Genomic DNA, 18664 nt, shown 5'->3' on the forward strand with positions numbered 1-18664 from the left:
TTTTAATGATTGTCATTCTAACTGGCATGAGGTGGTATCTCAATGTGATTTTGATTTGCATTTCTCTAATTACCAGTGATTATGTGCATTTTTTCATGTTTCTTGGCCTCATATATGTCTTCTTTTGAAAAGTGTCTGTTTATATCCTTCACCCACTTTTGAATGGGTTTGTTTTTTTCTTGTAAATCTGTTTTAGTTCTTTGTAAATTCTGGATATTAGCCCTTTGTCAGATGGGCAGATTGCAAAAATTTTTTCTCATTCTGTTGGTTTCCAGTTCACTCTAATGACTGTTTCTTTTGCTGTGCAGAAGCTCTGGAGTTTAATTAGATCCCATTTATCTATTTTGGCTTTTCTTGCCAATGCTTTTGGTGTTTTAGTCGTGAAGTCCTTGCCTATGCCTATGTCCTAAATGGTTTTGTCTAGGTTTTCTTCTAGGATTTTTACAATGTTAGGTCTTATGTATAAGTCTGTAATCAATATGGAGTTAATTTTACTGTAAAGTGTCAGGAAGGGATCCAGTTTCTGCTTTCTGTACATGGCTAGCCAGCTTTCCCAATACCATTTGTTAAACAGGGAATCCTTTCCCCATTGCTTGTTTTTGTCAGGTTTGTCAAAGATCAGATGGTCGTAGATGTATAGTGTTGCCTCTGAGACCTCTGTTCTGTTCCATTGGTCTACATCTCTGTTTTGGTACCAATACCATACTGTTTTGATTACTTTATCCTTGTACTATAGTTTGAAGTCAGGTGGTGTGATGCCTCCAGCTTTGTTCTTTTTGCTTAGAAATGCCTTGGTTATGTGGGCTCCTTTTTGGTTCCATATGAAGTTTAAGTTGGTTTTTTCCAGTTCTGTGAAGAGGGTTGTAGGTACCTTGATGGGGACAGCGTTGAATCTATAAATTACTTTGGGCAGTATGGTCATTTTCACAATATTGATTCTTCCTAACCATGAGCATGGAACGTTTTTCCATCTGTTTTTGTCCTCCCTTATTTCACTGAGCAGTGGTTTGTAGTTCTTTAAGAGGTCCTTTATATCATTTGTTAGTTGTATTCCTAGGTATTTTATTCTCTTTGTAGCAATTGTGAATGGCAGTTCGTTCTTTATTTGGTTCTCTTTTAGTCTGTTTTTGATGTATAGAAATGCTTGTGATTTCTGTACATTGGTTTTGTATCCTGAGACTTTGCTGAAGTTGCTTATCAACTTCAGGAGTTTTGGGGCTGAGATGATGGGGATCTTCTAGATATACTATCATGTCATCTGCAAATAGGGACAATTTGACTTCTTCCTTTCCTAATTAAATACCCTTTATTTCTTTGTCTTGCCCGATTGCTCTGGCTAGAACTTCCAATGCTATATTCAATAGGAGTGGTGAGAGAGGGCATCCATGTCTTGTGCCAGATTTCAAAGGGAATGCTTCCAGTTTTTGCCCATTCAGTATGATATCGGCTGTGAATTTGTCATAAATAGGTTTATTATTTTGAGATACATTCCATTGATACCTAGTTTATTGAGAGTTTTTAGTATAAAAGGCTGTTGAATTTTGTCAAAGGCCTTCTCTGCATCTATTGAAATAATCATGTGGTTTTAGTCACTGATTCTGTTTATGTGGTGGATTACGTTTATAGACATGTATGTTGAACCAGCCTTGCATCCCCGGGATGAAGCCTACTTGATCGTGATGGAGAAGCTTTTTGATGTGCTGTTGCAATCAGTTTGCCAGTATTTTATTGAAGATTTTTGCACCTATGTTCATCATGGATATTGTCCTGAAGTTTTCTTTCTTTCTTTCTTTTTTTTTTTTTTTTTTTTTTGAGTTTTTGCTGGGTTTTGGTATCAGGATGATGTTGGTCTCACAAACTGATTTGTGAAGGATTCCCCCTTTTTGTATTGTTTGGAATAGTTTCAGAAAAAGTGGTACCAGCTCCTCTTTGAATGTCTGGTAGAATTTGGCTGTGAACCCATCTGGACCTGGGCTTTTTTTGGTTAGTAAGCTATTGTTAATTGCTGCCTCCACTTCAGCCCTTATTATTGGTCTATTCAGGGTTTCAACTTCTTCCTGGTTTAGGCTTGTGAGGGTACAAGTGTCCAGGAATTTATTCATTTCTTCCAGGTTTACTGGTTTGTGTGCATAGAGTTCTTTGTAGTAATCTCTGACGGTAATTTGTATTTCTTTGGAATCGGTGGTGATATCCCCTTTATCATTTTTTATTGCATCTATTTGTTTCTTCTCTCTTTTCTTTTTATTAATCTGGCTAGCAGCCTGTTTCGTTGATCTTTTCAAAAAACTAGCTCCTGGACTTATTGATTTTTTGAAGGGTTTTTCGTATTTCTATCTCCTTCAGGTCTACTCTGATCTTGGTTATTTCTTGTCTTCTGCTAGCTTTTGGGTTTTTTTATCTTGCTCCTCTAGCTCTTTCAATTTTGATGATAAGGTGTCAATTTTAGATCTTTCCTTGCTTCTCATGTGGGCATTTATTGCTATAAATTTTCCTCTAGACACTGCTTTAAATGTGTCCCAGAGATTCTGGTACTTCATGTCTTCGTTCTCCTTGGTTTTGAAGAACATCTTTATTTCTGCCTTCATTTCATTGTTTATCCAGTAAACATTCAAGAGCCAGTCATTCAGTTTTCATGAAGTTGTGCAGTTCTGAGTTTGTTTCTGAATCCTGAGTTCTAATTTGATTGCACTGTGGTCTGAGGGACTGTTTGTTAGGATTTCCATTCTTTTGCATTTGCTGAGGAGTGATTTACTTCTAATTATGTGGTCAATGTTTGATTAGGTGTGATGTGGTGCTGAGAAGAATGTATATTCTGTGGATTTGGGGTGGAGAGTTCTGTAAATGTCTATTAGGTTTGCTTGCTCCAGATCTGAAGTTCAAGTCCTGGATATCCTTGTTAATTTTGTGTCTCATTGATCTGTCTAATGTTGACAGTAGAGTATTAAAGTCTCCGAACATTATTGTGTGGGAGTCAAAGTCTCTTTGTAGGTCATTAAGAACTTGCTTTATGTATTTGGGTGCTCCTGTATTGGGTGCATATATATATAGGATCGTTAGCTCTTCTTGTTGCATCAATCCTTTTACCATTATGTAATGCCCTTCTTTGTCTCTTTTGATCTTTGCTGGTTTAAAGTGTATTTTATTAGAGACTAGGATTGCAACTCCTGCTTTTTTTTTTCTTTTGCTCTCCATTTGCTTGGTAAATCTTCCTCCATCCCTTTATTTTGAGCCTATGTGTGTCCTCGCACATGAGATGGATTTCCTGGATACATCACACACATGGGTTTTGACTTTTTATCTAATTTGCCAGTCTGCGTCTTTTGATTGGGGCATTTAGCCCATTTCCATTTAAGGTTAATATTGTTATGTGTGGATTTGATCCTTCCATTTTGATGCTAGCTGGTTGTTTTGCCCTTTAGTTGATGTAGTTTCTTCATTGTGTTGATGCTCTTTACCATTTGGTATGTTTTTGGAGTGGCTGGTACTGGTTACTCCTTTCTATGTTTAGTGCTTCTTTCAGAAGCTCTTATAAGGCAGGCCTGATGATGAAAAAATTTCTCAGCAATTGCTTGTTCATAAAGGATTTTATTTCTCCTTCGCTTATGAAGCTTAGTTTGGCTGATTATGAAATTCTAGGTTGAAAGCTTTCTTCTTTAAGGGTGTTGAATATTGGCCCCTACTCTCTTCTGGCTTGTAGGGTTCTGCCGAGAGATCTGCTGTGAGTCTGATGGACTTCCCTATGTGGGTAACCCAACCTATCTCTCTGGCTACCTTTAGCATTTTTTCCTTCATTTCAACCTAGTGAATCTGACAATTACGTGCCATGCAGCTGTTCTTCTTGAGGAATATCTTTGTCATGTTCTCTGTATTTCCTGGACTTGAATGTTGGCCTGCCTTGCTAGGTTGGGGAAGTTCTCCTGTATAATATCCTGAAGAGTGTCTTCCAGCTTGGATTCATTCTCTCCATCACATTCAGGTACACCTATCAAACGTAGATTAGGTCTTTTCACATAATACCATATTTCTTGGAAGCTTCGTTCATTTTTTACTCTTTTTTTCTCTAATCTTGCCTTCTTGTTTTATTTCACTGAGTTGATCTTCAATCTCTGATATCCTTTTTTCTGCTTGATTGATTCATTATTGAAACTTGTGTACACTTCATGAAGTTCTCATGCTGTGTTTTTCAGCTCCATCAATTCATTTATATTCTTCTCTATGCTGTATTCTCATTAGCATTTCATCAAATCTTTTTTCAACTTTCTTAGTTTCTTTGCATTGGGTTAGAACATGTTCTTTTAGTTCGGATAAGTTTGTTATTACCCACCTTCCGAGGCCTGTTTCTGTCAGTTCATCAGACTCATTCTCCATCCAGCTTTGTATTCTTGCTGGTGAGGAGTTGTGATCCCTTGGAGGAGGAGAGGCATTCTGGTTTTGGGTGTTTTCCTCCTTTTTGTGCTGGTTTCTTCCCATCTTTGTGGATTTATCTACCTGTGGCCTTTGTAGTTGGTGACTTTCAGATGAGTCTCTGAGTAGACATCCTTTTTGTTGATGATGAAGGTACTTCTTTCTATTTTTTAGTCTTCCTTCTAACAGTCAGGGCCCCCTGCTGTAGAACTGCTTGCCTTGGGATCGCCTGCAGCAGCTGCAAAATAATAAGGGTTTCTACCAATTTCTTCTTCTATTATCTTCGTCCCAGAAGGATACCAACCAGATGTCAGCCTGAGCCCTCTTTTATAAGGTGTCCCTTTGGATATACAGGGGTTGGGGAGCTACTTGAGGAGACAGTCTGTCTCTTATAGGAGCTCAGGTGCTGAGATGTGAGCTCTGTTGTTCCGTTCAGAGCTGCTGGGCAGGCATGTTTAAGTCTGCTGCAGCAGAACTCATAACCGCCTTTTTTTCCCAGGTGCTCTGTCCTGGGAAGGTAGGGCTTTATGTATAAGTTCCTGACATGCTGCTGACTTTTTTCAGAGATACCCTGCCCAGCAAGGAGGTAGCCTAGTCACAGTCTGCCAGCAGAGGCATTGTTGAGCTGCCATGGGCTCTGCCCAGCTGGTGTGTGAACTTTCTTGTGTTTTGTTTATAAAGGTATAGTTAGAGCTGCCTTGGTAATAGCAGTCTGCCTCAGTAATGGTGGACTCCCTGTGTAATGGGGGACTGCCTCAGTAATGGCTGATTGTCTCGGTAATGGCAGACTGCCTCGGTAGTGGCGAACTGCTTCGGTAATGGTGGACTGCCTCAGTAGTGGTAGACTGCCTTGGTAATGCAGTTGCCCTTCCCCCCACAGAGCTCTACCATCCCGGGTCCAGCTGCACGTGCTGTGAAACTCTTAATCCAGAGTGTTTCAGATTGCTTGTCTTTGTTGGGGTGGGACCCGCCAAGCCAGATCACCTGGCTCCCTGTTTCAGGCCCCACTTTTTTTCAGTTGAATGGGCAGATCTGTCTCCCAGGCATTCCAGGCGCCAGTTGAACCAACCGCCCAGATGTGTGTGAGTTTTTTGCAGAAACCTGCTGCGCTGGCTGAAACAGCTGTGCTGGAAACTCATGGCACTTTTCAGCCCAGAAGTCTCCTAGTCTGTGGGCAGTAATAACTCGTTAGGAAATGCGGTGATCACTCACCCTCTGCGTTGTTCTCGCGGGGAACTGCACTCCAGAGTTGCTCCTATTCAGCCATCTTGGATCTGCCCCCCTTTTTTTTAATCTTTTATAATGACACCTTGCTTAAAAACACACATACTGTTCAGCTGTACAAATTTCTTTATTCTGATATTTATATAAGAATTTTTAAATTCTTTTCTATTCTTTATTCTTTTCTAATTTTAAAAAATGTTTTATTTATTTACTTTTGCATCTTTAAACTGTTTTTTTTAAAACTAAGACTCAAACACACACATTAGCCTAGACCTGCCCAGGGTCAGGATAATCAATATATCAATATTACTGTCTTCTTCCTCCAACCTTGTCCCACTGGAAGGTCTTCAGGGACAATAACATGCAAGGTGCTGTCGTCTCCTAGGATAACAATGCTTTCTTCTGGAATACTTCCTGAAGGACCTGCCTGGGGATGTGTTATAGTCAACCTTTTGTTAATAAGGAGTACACTCTAAAATAACAATTAATAGAATAGTAAATACATAAACCAATAATATAGTTGTTTGTTGTCATTATGGAGTGTTATGTGCTATACAAAATTGTTGTGCTATACTTTTATACAACTGGGAGCACAGTAGGTTTATTTACACTGGCATCACCACAAACATGGGAATAATGTGTTGGGCTATGACATTATCATGGCTGTGACATCTCGAGGCAATGGGAAATTTTCAATTCTTTTGCAATCTTATTGGACAACTTTTGTATAGCTTTGCTTGACCAAAATATTGTTACGTGGTGCATGAGTGTGCACTCATATTTGGGGGTTAGGGCTTCAAAATACGAATTTAAGAAGGACACAGTTCAATCCGTAACACCACCTCAAGGAACTTAAAGTATTTCTTCTTATTTTGTTGTTCATTCACAGGACTCTCCCTACAAAAAGTTATTTAATTTCCACTTTCTCCTTTCATTGTATTTCTGTGGATGTTTTTGAAGTGCTTATGTTTTAGCACCTGAGACAGGTATTCACTGACTCTCTCCTTAATCCAGCTATGTTCCAACAAGCGTAATAGAGCAGTTTAGGACCAAACTCAGGGTAGTCAAAATCCTAGAACAAGTTTATCTGAACATACCTATTCTTGGTATATTTTGTCTTGGAACTATGAAGATTTTGAGAGCAAATTTCCATTCTCCCTAGGCTTCTGAACTCTAATAGGCCACTTACTAGTTCATATACATATTTCAGCCCATTGTTGAATTCCTTGACATTACAGGTGAAATTTGTGCATATGTGTGCTTATGGATTTTTCTAGCAACAGAGATCCAACTTTTCTCCAGCTTCTCCCAGGGGCATGTGATTCCAGCAAGATTAAGACTCAGTGCTCTTCATCATTTATGACGAAGGAAAGCACTGATAGGAATGCTTTTCTCTTGCTCATTTGTTTTCTAACATAAAATGATGCCTTCATAAGGAGAGCATCATCTTTTCTGCTTATCTGTGGCTTATCAGAATGCAAACATTTATATTTGTTTATTATAGGGCAATCTGGAATTTTAAAGTGAAATCATGTTCCTTTACTTTTACCTCTCTCTTTTACATTCTTTAATTTTTTAGTAGTCAACACGTTTAGAAAAATTAAGGAATAAATTAATCTTTCAGGAATTCTGAATAAGACTTATGACAACTATGCATATACTCATAACTACTTTCACCTGGGACTTTGAGCTTTTTGTTCAGTTTCTAAGCCAGACAAATAAATAATTAGCAAATAATTGATAATTGAACCAAAACTTTAGCAATAACAAGTAAATGACAATAGTGTTAATCCTATTAATGGTAATGACTAAAAAAAAAGTCAATATTTTTTCATGGTAAATGTATTTAAACTTTATTGTGGATATGGAATCTGTTACCATTGATTCTTTTTAAGGTCTCAACTTAAAACAATGAACTAATTTTCATAAATAAAATTATTTGTGTAGTCTTTGTGGATATTCTATCCATTTTGGCTCCCCCAGCCCATGTTTGACATTGACTCAATATGTAAGTCCCTGAGACGCCCTTAGTTCTTCATCTGCAGTAGCTATTGATTATTTTCTGCCTCCCTTCTGTTCAAGCTCAAATGTAATGCTACCCTGAATACACAAATCACAGGGCTCCAAGGACTCAGAGAGCTGTAGGTGATTTAGGACATTATGCAATCATGCAAACATAATTGTAGCATCAAAGGAAAACATTCTGCCCTCATTGTGGGATTTTAAATCCATGCCTAGACTCACCATGCCTTTTGTAACTGATACTAATCATTGACAACTCAAAGCATTTTATTCTTGCAAGAGATCCTCAGTATATAGTCATAGCAATATCTAGTAGCAACAGAACATTTTTAAAAAGTAGTAATGGATGCTACATATGTGCAAGGATCATTTTGATCCTCAGATAGGCAAAAATTGATTGCCTGATGCTTTGTCTCCATAACAATGTCCTTTCCCCCCTCCCCTTAGGATGTTGAGAAGCAATCGAATAAGCTGTGTGGGGAATGACAGTTTCATAGGACTGAGTTCTGTGCGTTTGCTTTCTTTATATGATAATCAAATTACTACAGTTGCACCAGGGGCATTTGATACTCTCCATTCTTTATCTACTCTGTAAGTATGGAAAATCTTCTTGATGTATTACTCGAGCCATTTATTTTATTTGTTAATGTATTTAATGCATTATTGTGCATTTCATTAAAATGTGATCAAGGGTTTAGGACTTAAAGACAAACTTGTTTACATCAAATTTATTTAAAATTTTTAAAAAGGTATTAACTACTATCTTACATTACATTTTAACAAAAAATTACAGTATTGTTTAGTGAATTCTCTTTCATAATGATATGATCAATGATGTAGCTTAATTCTAATTTTTAAAATTATATAACTTGATAGTGCTGCATATAAAAGAAATGTTATAGATTTTTACCAGTGTTCTCACATTGGAGTATTTTCAGTATAAGTATTATAAATGGAGAATTGATAGGGTTGTTGCCAATAAATTTGCTCAAAAAGATTGGCTGAACATGGTGGCTCACATCTGTAATTCCAGCACTTTGGGAGGCTGAGGCAGGCGGATTATTTGAGGTCAGAAGTTCAAGACCAGCCTAGCCAACACGCCCCATCCCTGTCCCTACTAAAAATACAAAAAAAATTAAAAAATTAGCCGAGCATGGTGGCCCATGCCTGTAGTCCCAGCTACTCAAGAGGCTGGGGTAGGAGAATTGCATGAACCCCGGAGGCAGAGGTTACTGTGATCTGAGATCGCATCACTGCACCCCAGTCTGGGCAACAGAACAAGACTCCATCTCAAGGCAAAAAAGGATCATTCAGAATGACAAGAGATATATTGGGATGGCCAGATCAACAATGAAAGCTGTTTACTAAAGGGCATCTACTATGATATTAACAAAATATTGAAGAAATAGGTTGAGCCTATCCAAGAGAATATTTTATATAGACAGCTTGAAAATAAAGAATATTTGTAGGCCTATAGACAGAACTCAAGAAATGTAAAAAAAATAAAGAAGTAAAGTTTAAAAGTAAAAAAAGCCACACACCTCCAAACAATGTATTTCAGGTCTCTTGTGTGTCAGTATCTAAAAAGCAGCATTTGAAACTATTAATTATACAACTCATAAGATTTCCTAGTAAGGGTGGCAGGCAAATATACTAATCTAACTTAAAAGGAGGGGAATGAAGATAGAGAAAAAAATTCATAGCTCAAGTCTGTGAAGAAATAATTTGAGAGAAGCATCCATCCATCAGTGAAGTACTTAATCCTCTTTCTGCATAAAATGTGACGTTTTACATCGAGTGACTAATTTGTGCATATTAAAGATGGCATGTTTATAAATAATGAGATTGTCAATAGGTTTATGCTGAAGTGGTGAGATGCCAAAAGTATTGAGATTTGTAGAAGTAAATTCATTTTTATAACTGGCATTTAATCAACTCAGCTGTCAGTTTAGATGGGAAACCTATTCTCCAGAGCAAATAAAGATGGAAATCTTGAGATGACAAATTAATGAATTAGCTGTTGTCAGGTTAAACTCAATAATATAAGGTAATCAGCCTTCATCTTTATATTAAACTACTGCATTATCAGTGCAGAGAAGTTTGACAGTAAGTCAGATTTCTGACAAGTTTAAATTATTTCTAAATGAAATATCTATCAGGATCCACTGTATAAACCCCAAATTCTACCTTACCTTATTTTTTGCATGAAATTATGTGAAGAATTAACTTATGTAAAAGTGTTGTTATTGTTTAAGTTCCAAGCATAAATATTTGAGCAAAAAAGTACATTCCATATGCTGCATGTGATTCTGAGTATGAATGGGGAGCTGGAAATACAAAGAAGAAGGAATCATTTCAGCAGAAATAGTGCAGAGAATGGCAGCATGGGATTTTGAGAAGATGAAACCCCAACTAAACCATGCATTGTTTGCCTGTGGCTCCTAGAAACCTCTTGGCCAATCCTTTTAACTGTAACTGCTACCTGGCTTGGTTGGGAGAGTGGCTCAGGAAGAAGAGAATTGTCACTGGAAATCCTCGATGTCAAAAACCATACTTCCTAAAAGAAATACCCATCCAGGATGTGGCCATTCAGGACTTCACTTGTGATGATGGTAAGAAATCCTTGTCAAATCTTTGGTTGTCAGGCATTCACATGCCTGTTCAGATGCAGCTTTGCACAAATGTATAGCATAGTTCTGCTCAGCAAATAATAATCACATGTCTTTGCTTTGTTGTTGGCGTTTTGTTGTAGTACCAGGACACTTACTTTCTCAGACTTCCCTTCCACATTTGAGTCTACTTGATGTACATTTCTGAACGTTTTAGAAGATTTTCTAGTTTTCAACTTGTGATGGATCTTATTTATATAGCTTTATTTTAACATTTCTTTATTATCCCAGGCATGTTTTTTTTTTATTATCTACCATTTTCAAAGGAGAAAAGAAATTAACTTATAAAATACAAGTTTTAGTAAATCTGACAAAAATACTAGTTGTCACTCTTTAATCCTTTTTCTGTATCATCACATTTGATTCTCATATAGCCCTATCAGGTACATAGAGCAAGTTCTATTCTTATTGCCAGTCAACAGAGAGCTAATTTGAGCTTTCTAAATGAGGGACCTAAACATTTAAGTTAAAATACTCATTTATGTCTCTTCCTATCTGTTTTCTTGCAGTTTCTGTGTAACTAACTTTACATTTACATATTCTAATTAAAAATATAATTTGTACAAATAATTTCAATTGCATTGGTGATTGTAATTACAGTTTACAAATTGCAAACCATTTTCTGGTATTCTTCCCTAGGCAGTCTGAAAACAGTGCTATATAGAGTGTATGGTATCAATTTGCAAATGCTGAATGCCCAGTAAATAAATGATTATATAGCTGAAGACTTTGTTAAGTTAATTTAAAGGCATAAAATCCCTCTAGCACCTTCAAGACCACAAATCTGGGTTTTCCTGTATTTCCTCTGCAATTTAGGAAATGATGACAATAGTTGTTCCCCACATTCTCGCTGTCCTACCGAATGCACTTGTTTGGATACAGTTGTCCGATGCAGCAACAAGGGTTTGAAGGTCTTGCCGAAAGGTATTCCAAGAGATGTCACAGAGTTGTAAGTAGAGCTTGTCTGTCTTTTCTTTTCTTTTTCCTTGATGATAAATATTTCACACACACACAGGAATGGAGACCAAACACAAATTTTTTACAACCTTCTTAACAAATTATTTTCTAAGGATAATTAATTATGATCCTGTAAAACGGTAAACAATGCAAAAGCTACTTTAGAGGCCCTTGGGAATTGGTGTGTGTGTGTGTGTGTGTGTGTGTGTGCGCTATAAGATTTCTCAGTGCCTTTACTATGCTAAGGTGTACTCTGACTCTTCAAGAAACAATGGTAAAATATAAGGTGTCTTCCACATTTATTTGTTCCTATATCCCTTTTCTTATGAAGCAACTTACAAGACTAATGGCCCATGAAATGTACTTTGTGAAGTGCTTTATATTTAGTTTATTTACAGTCTAGGACATTCCATATGGGAAACTTTTTTTTTTTTTTTTTACCTCTATGACCCCTGGGAGAATATTTTACCACATGGAACATTCAGTTTATTTACAGTCTAGGATATTCTGTACATGATTTTTTTTTTAACCTCTATGACTGCTGGGACAAAAGGTTACCACATGGGATATATAATTATCTGGTATATGGAAGAAACTAGCATAATCTCTGCCCTTAAGAAGGGATGCTGCTTTTGGTGGCTTGAGTCAAAGTCCTTTAGATCCTAAAGGGTATGGGACCAATTATCCTTGACATTTTCATAACTGATATTTAACCACAAATTACATACCTAATATATACACATCTAGACCTTCTGCACTCCCACACTCCCTTGGCTGCTCATGCTACAATTGCAGAATGGAATTAATTAGAGAATATGCTGCCAGAATAATGATGCTTCCATGTCCCTTTCATTCCATTCCTTTGTCTCTAACCTAATGTCATATTCTTGATACACTTGATCTGAATACAATTGAGTTACTTTGCCTCTGTTTTTTTTTTAATCTATATGGAACCATGGATCAATAATGATTTAAAACTAAATGTAATTTATGCAGATGTGTATCAGTCATTTATTTGGAATAAGCACACACTTATTCCAAATGAGCAGGTTTGACAAACTTTTGACAGTGTGCAACATAGATAATGAGGTTCAAGAAGATGTCATTTCAGGTTTTATGGATCTTATTTTCAAATCATGTGCAATTCTTTGAATCAAAAGTTTGATCCTGAATGGAACACTGAGAGGAAAAAGGCACAATCTAAGCAATGTGCACAGAACATGCCTCTTAAAGATTTGAACTGCTGTAAAGTGTTCAGTTCCTCTCTCACTACCAGTCAACTAGAAGCACTGTTTTATAGATGTATATGTGTGTAATTAAATATTTAATTCTTATAGTAATGTTTTTTTTTATTTCAGAAGATCACATGGGGATCTTCTGAAACCCTCCTCTGTGGGGAGGCTAAATGCCTGTGGAATATTCTGTGTGCAAAGCATTAATTTTATGAGTACACCAATGAAGAGCTTACACACAGACCACCTTTGATGTTAAATCCCTTCTTCTACTATTTTAACTGCTCTATAGCTTGGTCCTTTTATTCCGTTCCCAATAAATAACTTTAAACATTTTTTATTAAGATTCACTGGACATCCTTTTCGGTTTATGCACTGTGCTATCTACATGTTTCTTCAACTATACAAAAAGTTGAATTTTACTACAAATTATTAAAAGGTAGTCTTTTTTCCTTAAAAAAAAGTATGTTATAAATACTTTTTTTATAACTCATCTGTTGTGAATTCAAGATTTACCCCCTAGCAAGCTTATTCATGTAACCTTTCTGAGTCAGCAGAATCCTTCTCAGCAGTGACATATAGGCATGTTTTATTAGAAGAATTTCATATGTGTATTACATTAAATAATTAAAGATGCAAAAATTGGTATTATCGGTGGACTAGTTTGAACAAATGGTATCCATTATTTTTAATCAGTTCCATATAACTTACCCTTTAGATTATTTTACATATAAACATTCATAACTCACATTCTGAATCTTTTTGACCTTCTGGGTTTTCTGGAATAAAGGGAGAGTGCTGAATTATATAGGATGATGCTGCCCTCTAGTGGTAGCAAGAAAAACTTAGGTAGAGGAAAGAACAAACTGGAGAGGAGTGGAAGAGGAAATATCGTCAGAAAATTTAGACGTGATGATTCATAACATAGACCCAATTATTAACCAAATATTAATATATTTTTGATAACTAGTGACTTTTATATCATTTTTTAATTTTGAAATATTAGAAATAGATTGTTATCTTAGACAACTTCTCAGCTATTTCTATATCCAGAAAAAATTTGAAATGGACCACAACACTGGAGTAAAAGGGGCCACATGTTTGATGTCCCAGAAGTGTTTGTGGGCACATCTGTAGCCAGATGGCCCCAGTTTCTGCAAGACATTTGTACTTCACCATCTATGTTCTGGGAAAAACAGCCTTGGAAAGAGATGAAATTTATTTTCCTTATTGTGACATCATAGATATAACTTCAAGCATTCGATTATCTTTGTGTCTTTCCAGTTAGCCCAAGGCCTATTTTCTGATTATTTTTCTGATTATTTCCCTTTCTAATAAGAAAGAGAAAATTTACTTATATACGGTTATTTGATTGTTACTGTTACATATATATTTATATGTACACTTGATCAATTTATATTCCCATAAAATATCCTAATGTTATCATCACTAAGCAGATATATGCTGGTTAAAACTATGTTTAAACTTAAACCTAATATGTTCAAATCCCCAAATATGACTTTAATGTGTCCATTGTTATTTACCAAGTGTATTGACACATATTAAGGCAGCGGTGAGTGGTCTTGGCCACAGCAGCAAGATTTTGTTAGTAATTACTACATTTCATGTATTGTGTTCACATAAACACAAGCAAACTGAAGGCTGACTAAAAATATGGTTAATTGAACAAACTGCCTCGCTTGCACACAGATGGCTAAATGCTTGGCTTGCCTTGTTAGATTAACCACAAAGAACTGGACTGATGAGTCTCTTCTTGGTTTTAAAATTTAGTCTAAGTGATCCACAAAGAATTCTGCTGTATTGGACAACTCTCCTTTTTGTTTTTTCTTTACTTCTCTTAAATAATAATCCATTCCTGGAACATGACATCTTAAAGGAAAAATTGCCAAGGGTTTCCTTGGCTCAGTTAAGAGTAAAGCACGGTGTACTTATTTTATGCTAGGCCACCATTACTGTGTAAGAAGATAATATTGTTTCCTTGTTTTTAGGTATCTGGATGGAAACCAGTTTACACTGGTTCCCAAGGAACTCTCCAACTACAAACATTTAACACTTATGTGAGTAACATATTGTTCTTTTCTTTGACTTACTCTATTTACAGAAAAGGAGGATGGCAAGGGACAGAAGATTTAGTGAACCTTTCAGATAATATAAATCATTTTCAGTTAGATGCTCCCCTCCTTGCTCATGTGGTTCTGCACCACTGGTTACATCTTCATTGAATATCAATCAGGCGTTGGAGTGTCTTAGCAAAAGGCCCACCTCTCTTCAAAAAAGCACAAATACAATGAAGTCTAAGTAGTTAGAGAATTGTGAAAATGTAGTAAACCTGGATATTTTTATTGATAATGGTATGTGTTATTTTATGACAAAGGAAAGAAAGATAGAAAACAATGCCCTTATTCTTTAAGCAAAAGATGGTAGGTGGAAATGACTTTACCAAAAACATAAATTTAGTTTATTATGTTTGATTCTTACACAAAGCATTATGAAGTCAGTTACGGGTTTCTGGTATTAAAATTTATTTTATAAAATTCATATATATTCATGTAGTGTTTAAGTAAATTTGACAAAGATACTAACATTTTGAGTGTAAATTTCAAAATATTGATTTTTTAGCTTAAAATAACATCTTTTTTCATTAATGTAAGCAACTTTTAACCATCTTTAAGTTGTAAATGCAAGAAGATATTTAAATCGACAAACATTTGATCTAATTATATGCACAATGTTTAAAAATTGATATAATCTTTTACATACAATACCATACTTTTAGAGTAGCCTTATTGGTAATTGAGAAAACTTTTCAGAACACACAAAAAATCTGGAAACAGATAGTAGATCTTAATAGAAAGTACCTTATCATTAGTTTAAGTCTATCTGATTTTAGGGTAAATATGACTAGCATAACAAGCAGATTACTAGTGTTCCTAGAATCAGAAGGTTTATTTCTAAGTGGGTTCTAGAAACCTAAGTAGCAAAAAATGTTACATGCCCAGTGTAAACTAGGTACATTGAAGCTGGTTAAAATTGCTGCTGATCACTTTCCTTGCAAGTATGGACAAATCAAACACTTTATAGAAAGTATATTGTACTATTTAAATGACAAATGATTAAATAACGGGAAAAGATATCCTCTAAGGTGTCTTGTTCTGCTTCTACTTATTTATTTGATAGCAAGAAGAAGTGCTGCTATTGCACTAATGCAGATTACATACATTTTGTTCTGTTAAATAAACCATTAAATTGCTGCAATTTTCAAAGGGTTACTTTAACAGAATTGGGTCATTTGTTGGACAGCATGTGATTACTTTCAAGCCAGTTCGAAATGACAAATGAAGATTTGTAGATCCAAAAATGGTTTTACTAGTGACTCCTTATACAACTCTAGGCAAGTTACTTGTGCTAATACAGATACATTTATTTTTAAAATTTAGGAATAGTTCTTCAGCAGCTAAAAATATGAGTATAAAGCTCCTCAGATTCTTACCATTTTCACAATTTCATGGGTCCATTTTACTGACAATTTGGTATTTTAATAAAGGAATAGATTATCCTCAGCTTTTCTGAATCTTACATTTATTCATATGTTTTTCATTTTGCTTCAGAAAAAAATTAAAGAACATATGTAGTTATTTAGTATTTTATATTCTATATATATTTTAATATATTTCTGACATAGGTACACATATGTATGTGTATATATATACACACACTCATATATATATATATTTATTGTGTGTGTACGTGTGTGTGTATATATATATATATGTACTGTATATATAATGAGAATAAGATCAAGTTCATGGAATGTCAATTACCACCCGTAGTACAAACTATACTTATAAACAGACATCAAACATTGGTAAAAATTCAACGTCTCTCCCATTTACTTAACATTCATCAAACAAATATTTATTGAGGACATACTATGTAGCCATGACTCAGCCAGGGGCAGAAGCACAGACGTTTTTATTGATGGCATTTTGAATGTAATTAATCAGGGATTCTTTCAGTAATCAAATCTGAGTCTGTATATCAGTGAACATATGTATCAATGAGGGTAAAGTCTGTGTATCTGATAGGACTTTTGAGGATAAGGATTTCTCACCTACAAAATTTATCTATCGCAAATCACCTCCAAGGAAGCTCTCTGTAAAATATCAAAAGCTTTATGGAGATGGAAGCAGAGGTATAAAGGAAAATGAACTCTGCTCTGAAGCTGCTCTGAAGTGAGCTGACCCCTTGTGCACACACTTGGCTAAAGCAATGTGTGTGTGTGTGTGTGTGTGTGTGTGTGTGTGTGTCTGTATAATCACTCCTAATTTCAAAACAGTGGGGAGTAAATAATCATGAATGACATTACAGTCTACCCCAGTGGACCATTCAATGTTTTGTTGTTTTTAGATAATAGCTGAATGCTGACAATACTGCTATGACTATGAATAAGAAGACCTTTCTCTGTCTAAGAATCACGAATATTTTCATTTCTGTGGTTAATAGTGTACTCCATTTCTTTTTCTCTTTTAGAGACTTAAGTAACAACAGAATAAGCACGCTTTCTAATCAGAGCTTCAGCAACATGACCCAGCTCCTCACCTTGTGAGTGTGAAAGTGTGGTATTGAGTATTCATTAATTCACTGGACCACAGGCATTCTCTAGATGCTGGACATTGCTACTGAACAGGACAGTTTCTATCCTCAAGGGATGTTTCTGTTGGGAGAAATAGACAAAACCACAATACATGAACAAATGTAGATATTAGAAAAAGTATTGGATTCTATACAAGAAACAAAGGATAATTTATGTTCATGGTGGGGTCAGGGGAGATCCTTAAGATAAGGAAAATCCACCTTAGGGAAGGGATGGTTGGGAGGGCCAGGCAGAGGGAAGCATTCTAGGTTATATTTAGGAAAAAGTATGTTGTGTTAGGGAGAAAAACACATAAAAAATAACAATATGTTGTGTGTTAACACTGTCAGTTAATAAGAAGCTTTAATACGCCTTTTCTTAACTGCTTTATTTTGAAAATCTTTGGCCATTTTTGGATTTCTGAATAAAACAAACTGATCTATGTATGCTTTCAGAATTCTTAGTTACAACCGTCTGAGATGTATTCCTCCTCGCACCTTTGATGGATTAAAGTCTCTTCGATTACTGTAAGCATCTCATGTTCGACAAAATACCTCTTTTCTCAGAGACAGGAGTTTGGGGTTATCTTTTTAAGGATTTAACTGCTTTGTTGATTCTTGGGGCTTAAAGATACATGCATTAGGATTTATTATAAGTTAGGAAATAGAAAAATTATGTCTTACCGGATCGTTGTCCAAAACTTTTGCTTTGGACAATATACCTTTCTTTGTAGTGATACTCATTGTTGCTATAGTTATTTATTTGATTATATGTAACATTAAGATATATGTTTTGTATAGTTTCAATTAACTTTGAAAGAAACTTTCAAAATTAATTTCTTTAGAAATTACATAGTATATAAAAACATTTTTACTATAAAAATGTACTTGGAAATAATTGAAATCAAACATGATCCTTGATCCTACTCTCCTGCCTCAGAATTCACAGTTAAAACAGTTTGATGGGTTCGCTGGTCCCATTTCAGATGCATTTGTTTTTCTATTCTAATAGATGTATGCTCATGGCTGTATAGCTTTGTTTTTTTTTGTTTTGAGACAGAGTTTACTCTTGTTACCTAGGCTGGAGTGCAATGGCACGATCTCGGCTCATCACAACCTCCACCTCCCGGGTTCAAGTGATTCTCCTGCCTCAGCCTCCCGAGTAGCTGGGATTACAGGAATGCACCACCAAGCCAAGCTAATTTTGTATTTTTAGTAGAGATGGGGTTTCTTTATGTTGGTTAGGCTGGTCTCACACTGTCACCCGGGCTGGAGTGCAATGGTGTGATCTTGGCTCACTGCAACTTCCACCTCCTGAGTTCACGGGATTCTCCTGCCTCAGCCTCTCAAGTAGTTGGGATTACAGGCGCACACCACCACACTCAGCTAATTTTTTGTATTTTTAGTAGAGACGGGATTTCACTATGTTGACCAGACTGGTCTCGAACTCCTGACCTTGTGATCCACCCGCCTCAGTCTCCAAAAGTGCTGGGATTACAGGTG

The 18664-nt window shown here is 35.9% G+C and overlaps 1 protein-coding gene across 9 annotated transcripts in view; it reads left to right on the top strand.

Annotated features, from left to right (window-relative positions):
• SLIT2 (slit guidance ligand 2) overlaps positions 1-18664 on the top strand; it is a 381892-nt gene that overhangs the window by 290695 nt on the left and 72533 nt on the right. For all 9 annotated transcript variants that reach the window (XM_032273416.1, XM_032273409.1, XM_032273421.1 and 6 more), the window contains 6 exons: positions 8098-8241; positions 10096-10262; positions 11136-11268; positions 14518-14586; positions 17060-17131; positions 17618-17689. In XM_032273416.1, the coding sequence (XP_032129307.1) occupies positions 8098-8241; positions 10096-10262; positions 11136-11268; positions 14518-14586; positions 17060-17131; positions 17618-17689 (657 nt within the window). The remainder of the gene's footprint in view (positions 1-8097; positions 8242-10095; positions 10263-11135; positions 11269-14517; positions 14587-17059; positions 17132-17617; positions 17690-18664) is intronic.

The sequence above is a fragment of the Sapajus apella genome, unplaced genomic scaffold (genome assembly GCF_009761245.1).
Source record: "Sapajus apella isolate SASKATOON/1434 unplaced genomic scaffold, GSC_monkey_1.0 scaffold5, whole genome shotgun sequence".
In the NCBI taxonomy this organism is placed as follows: Eukaryota; Metazoa; Chordata; class Mammalia; order Primates; family Cebidae; genus Sapajus; species Sapajus apella.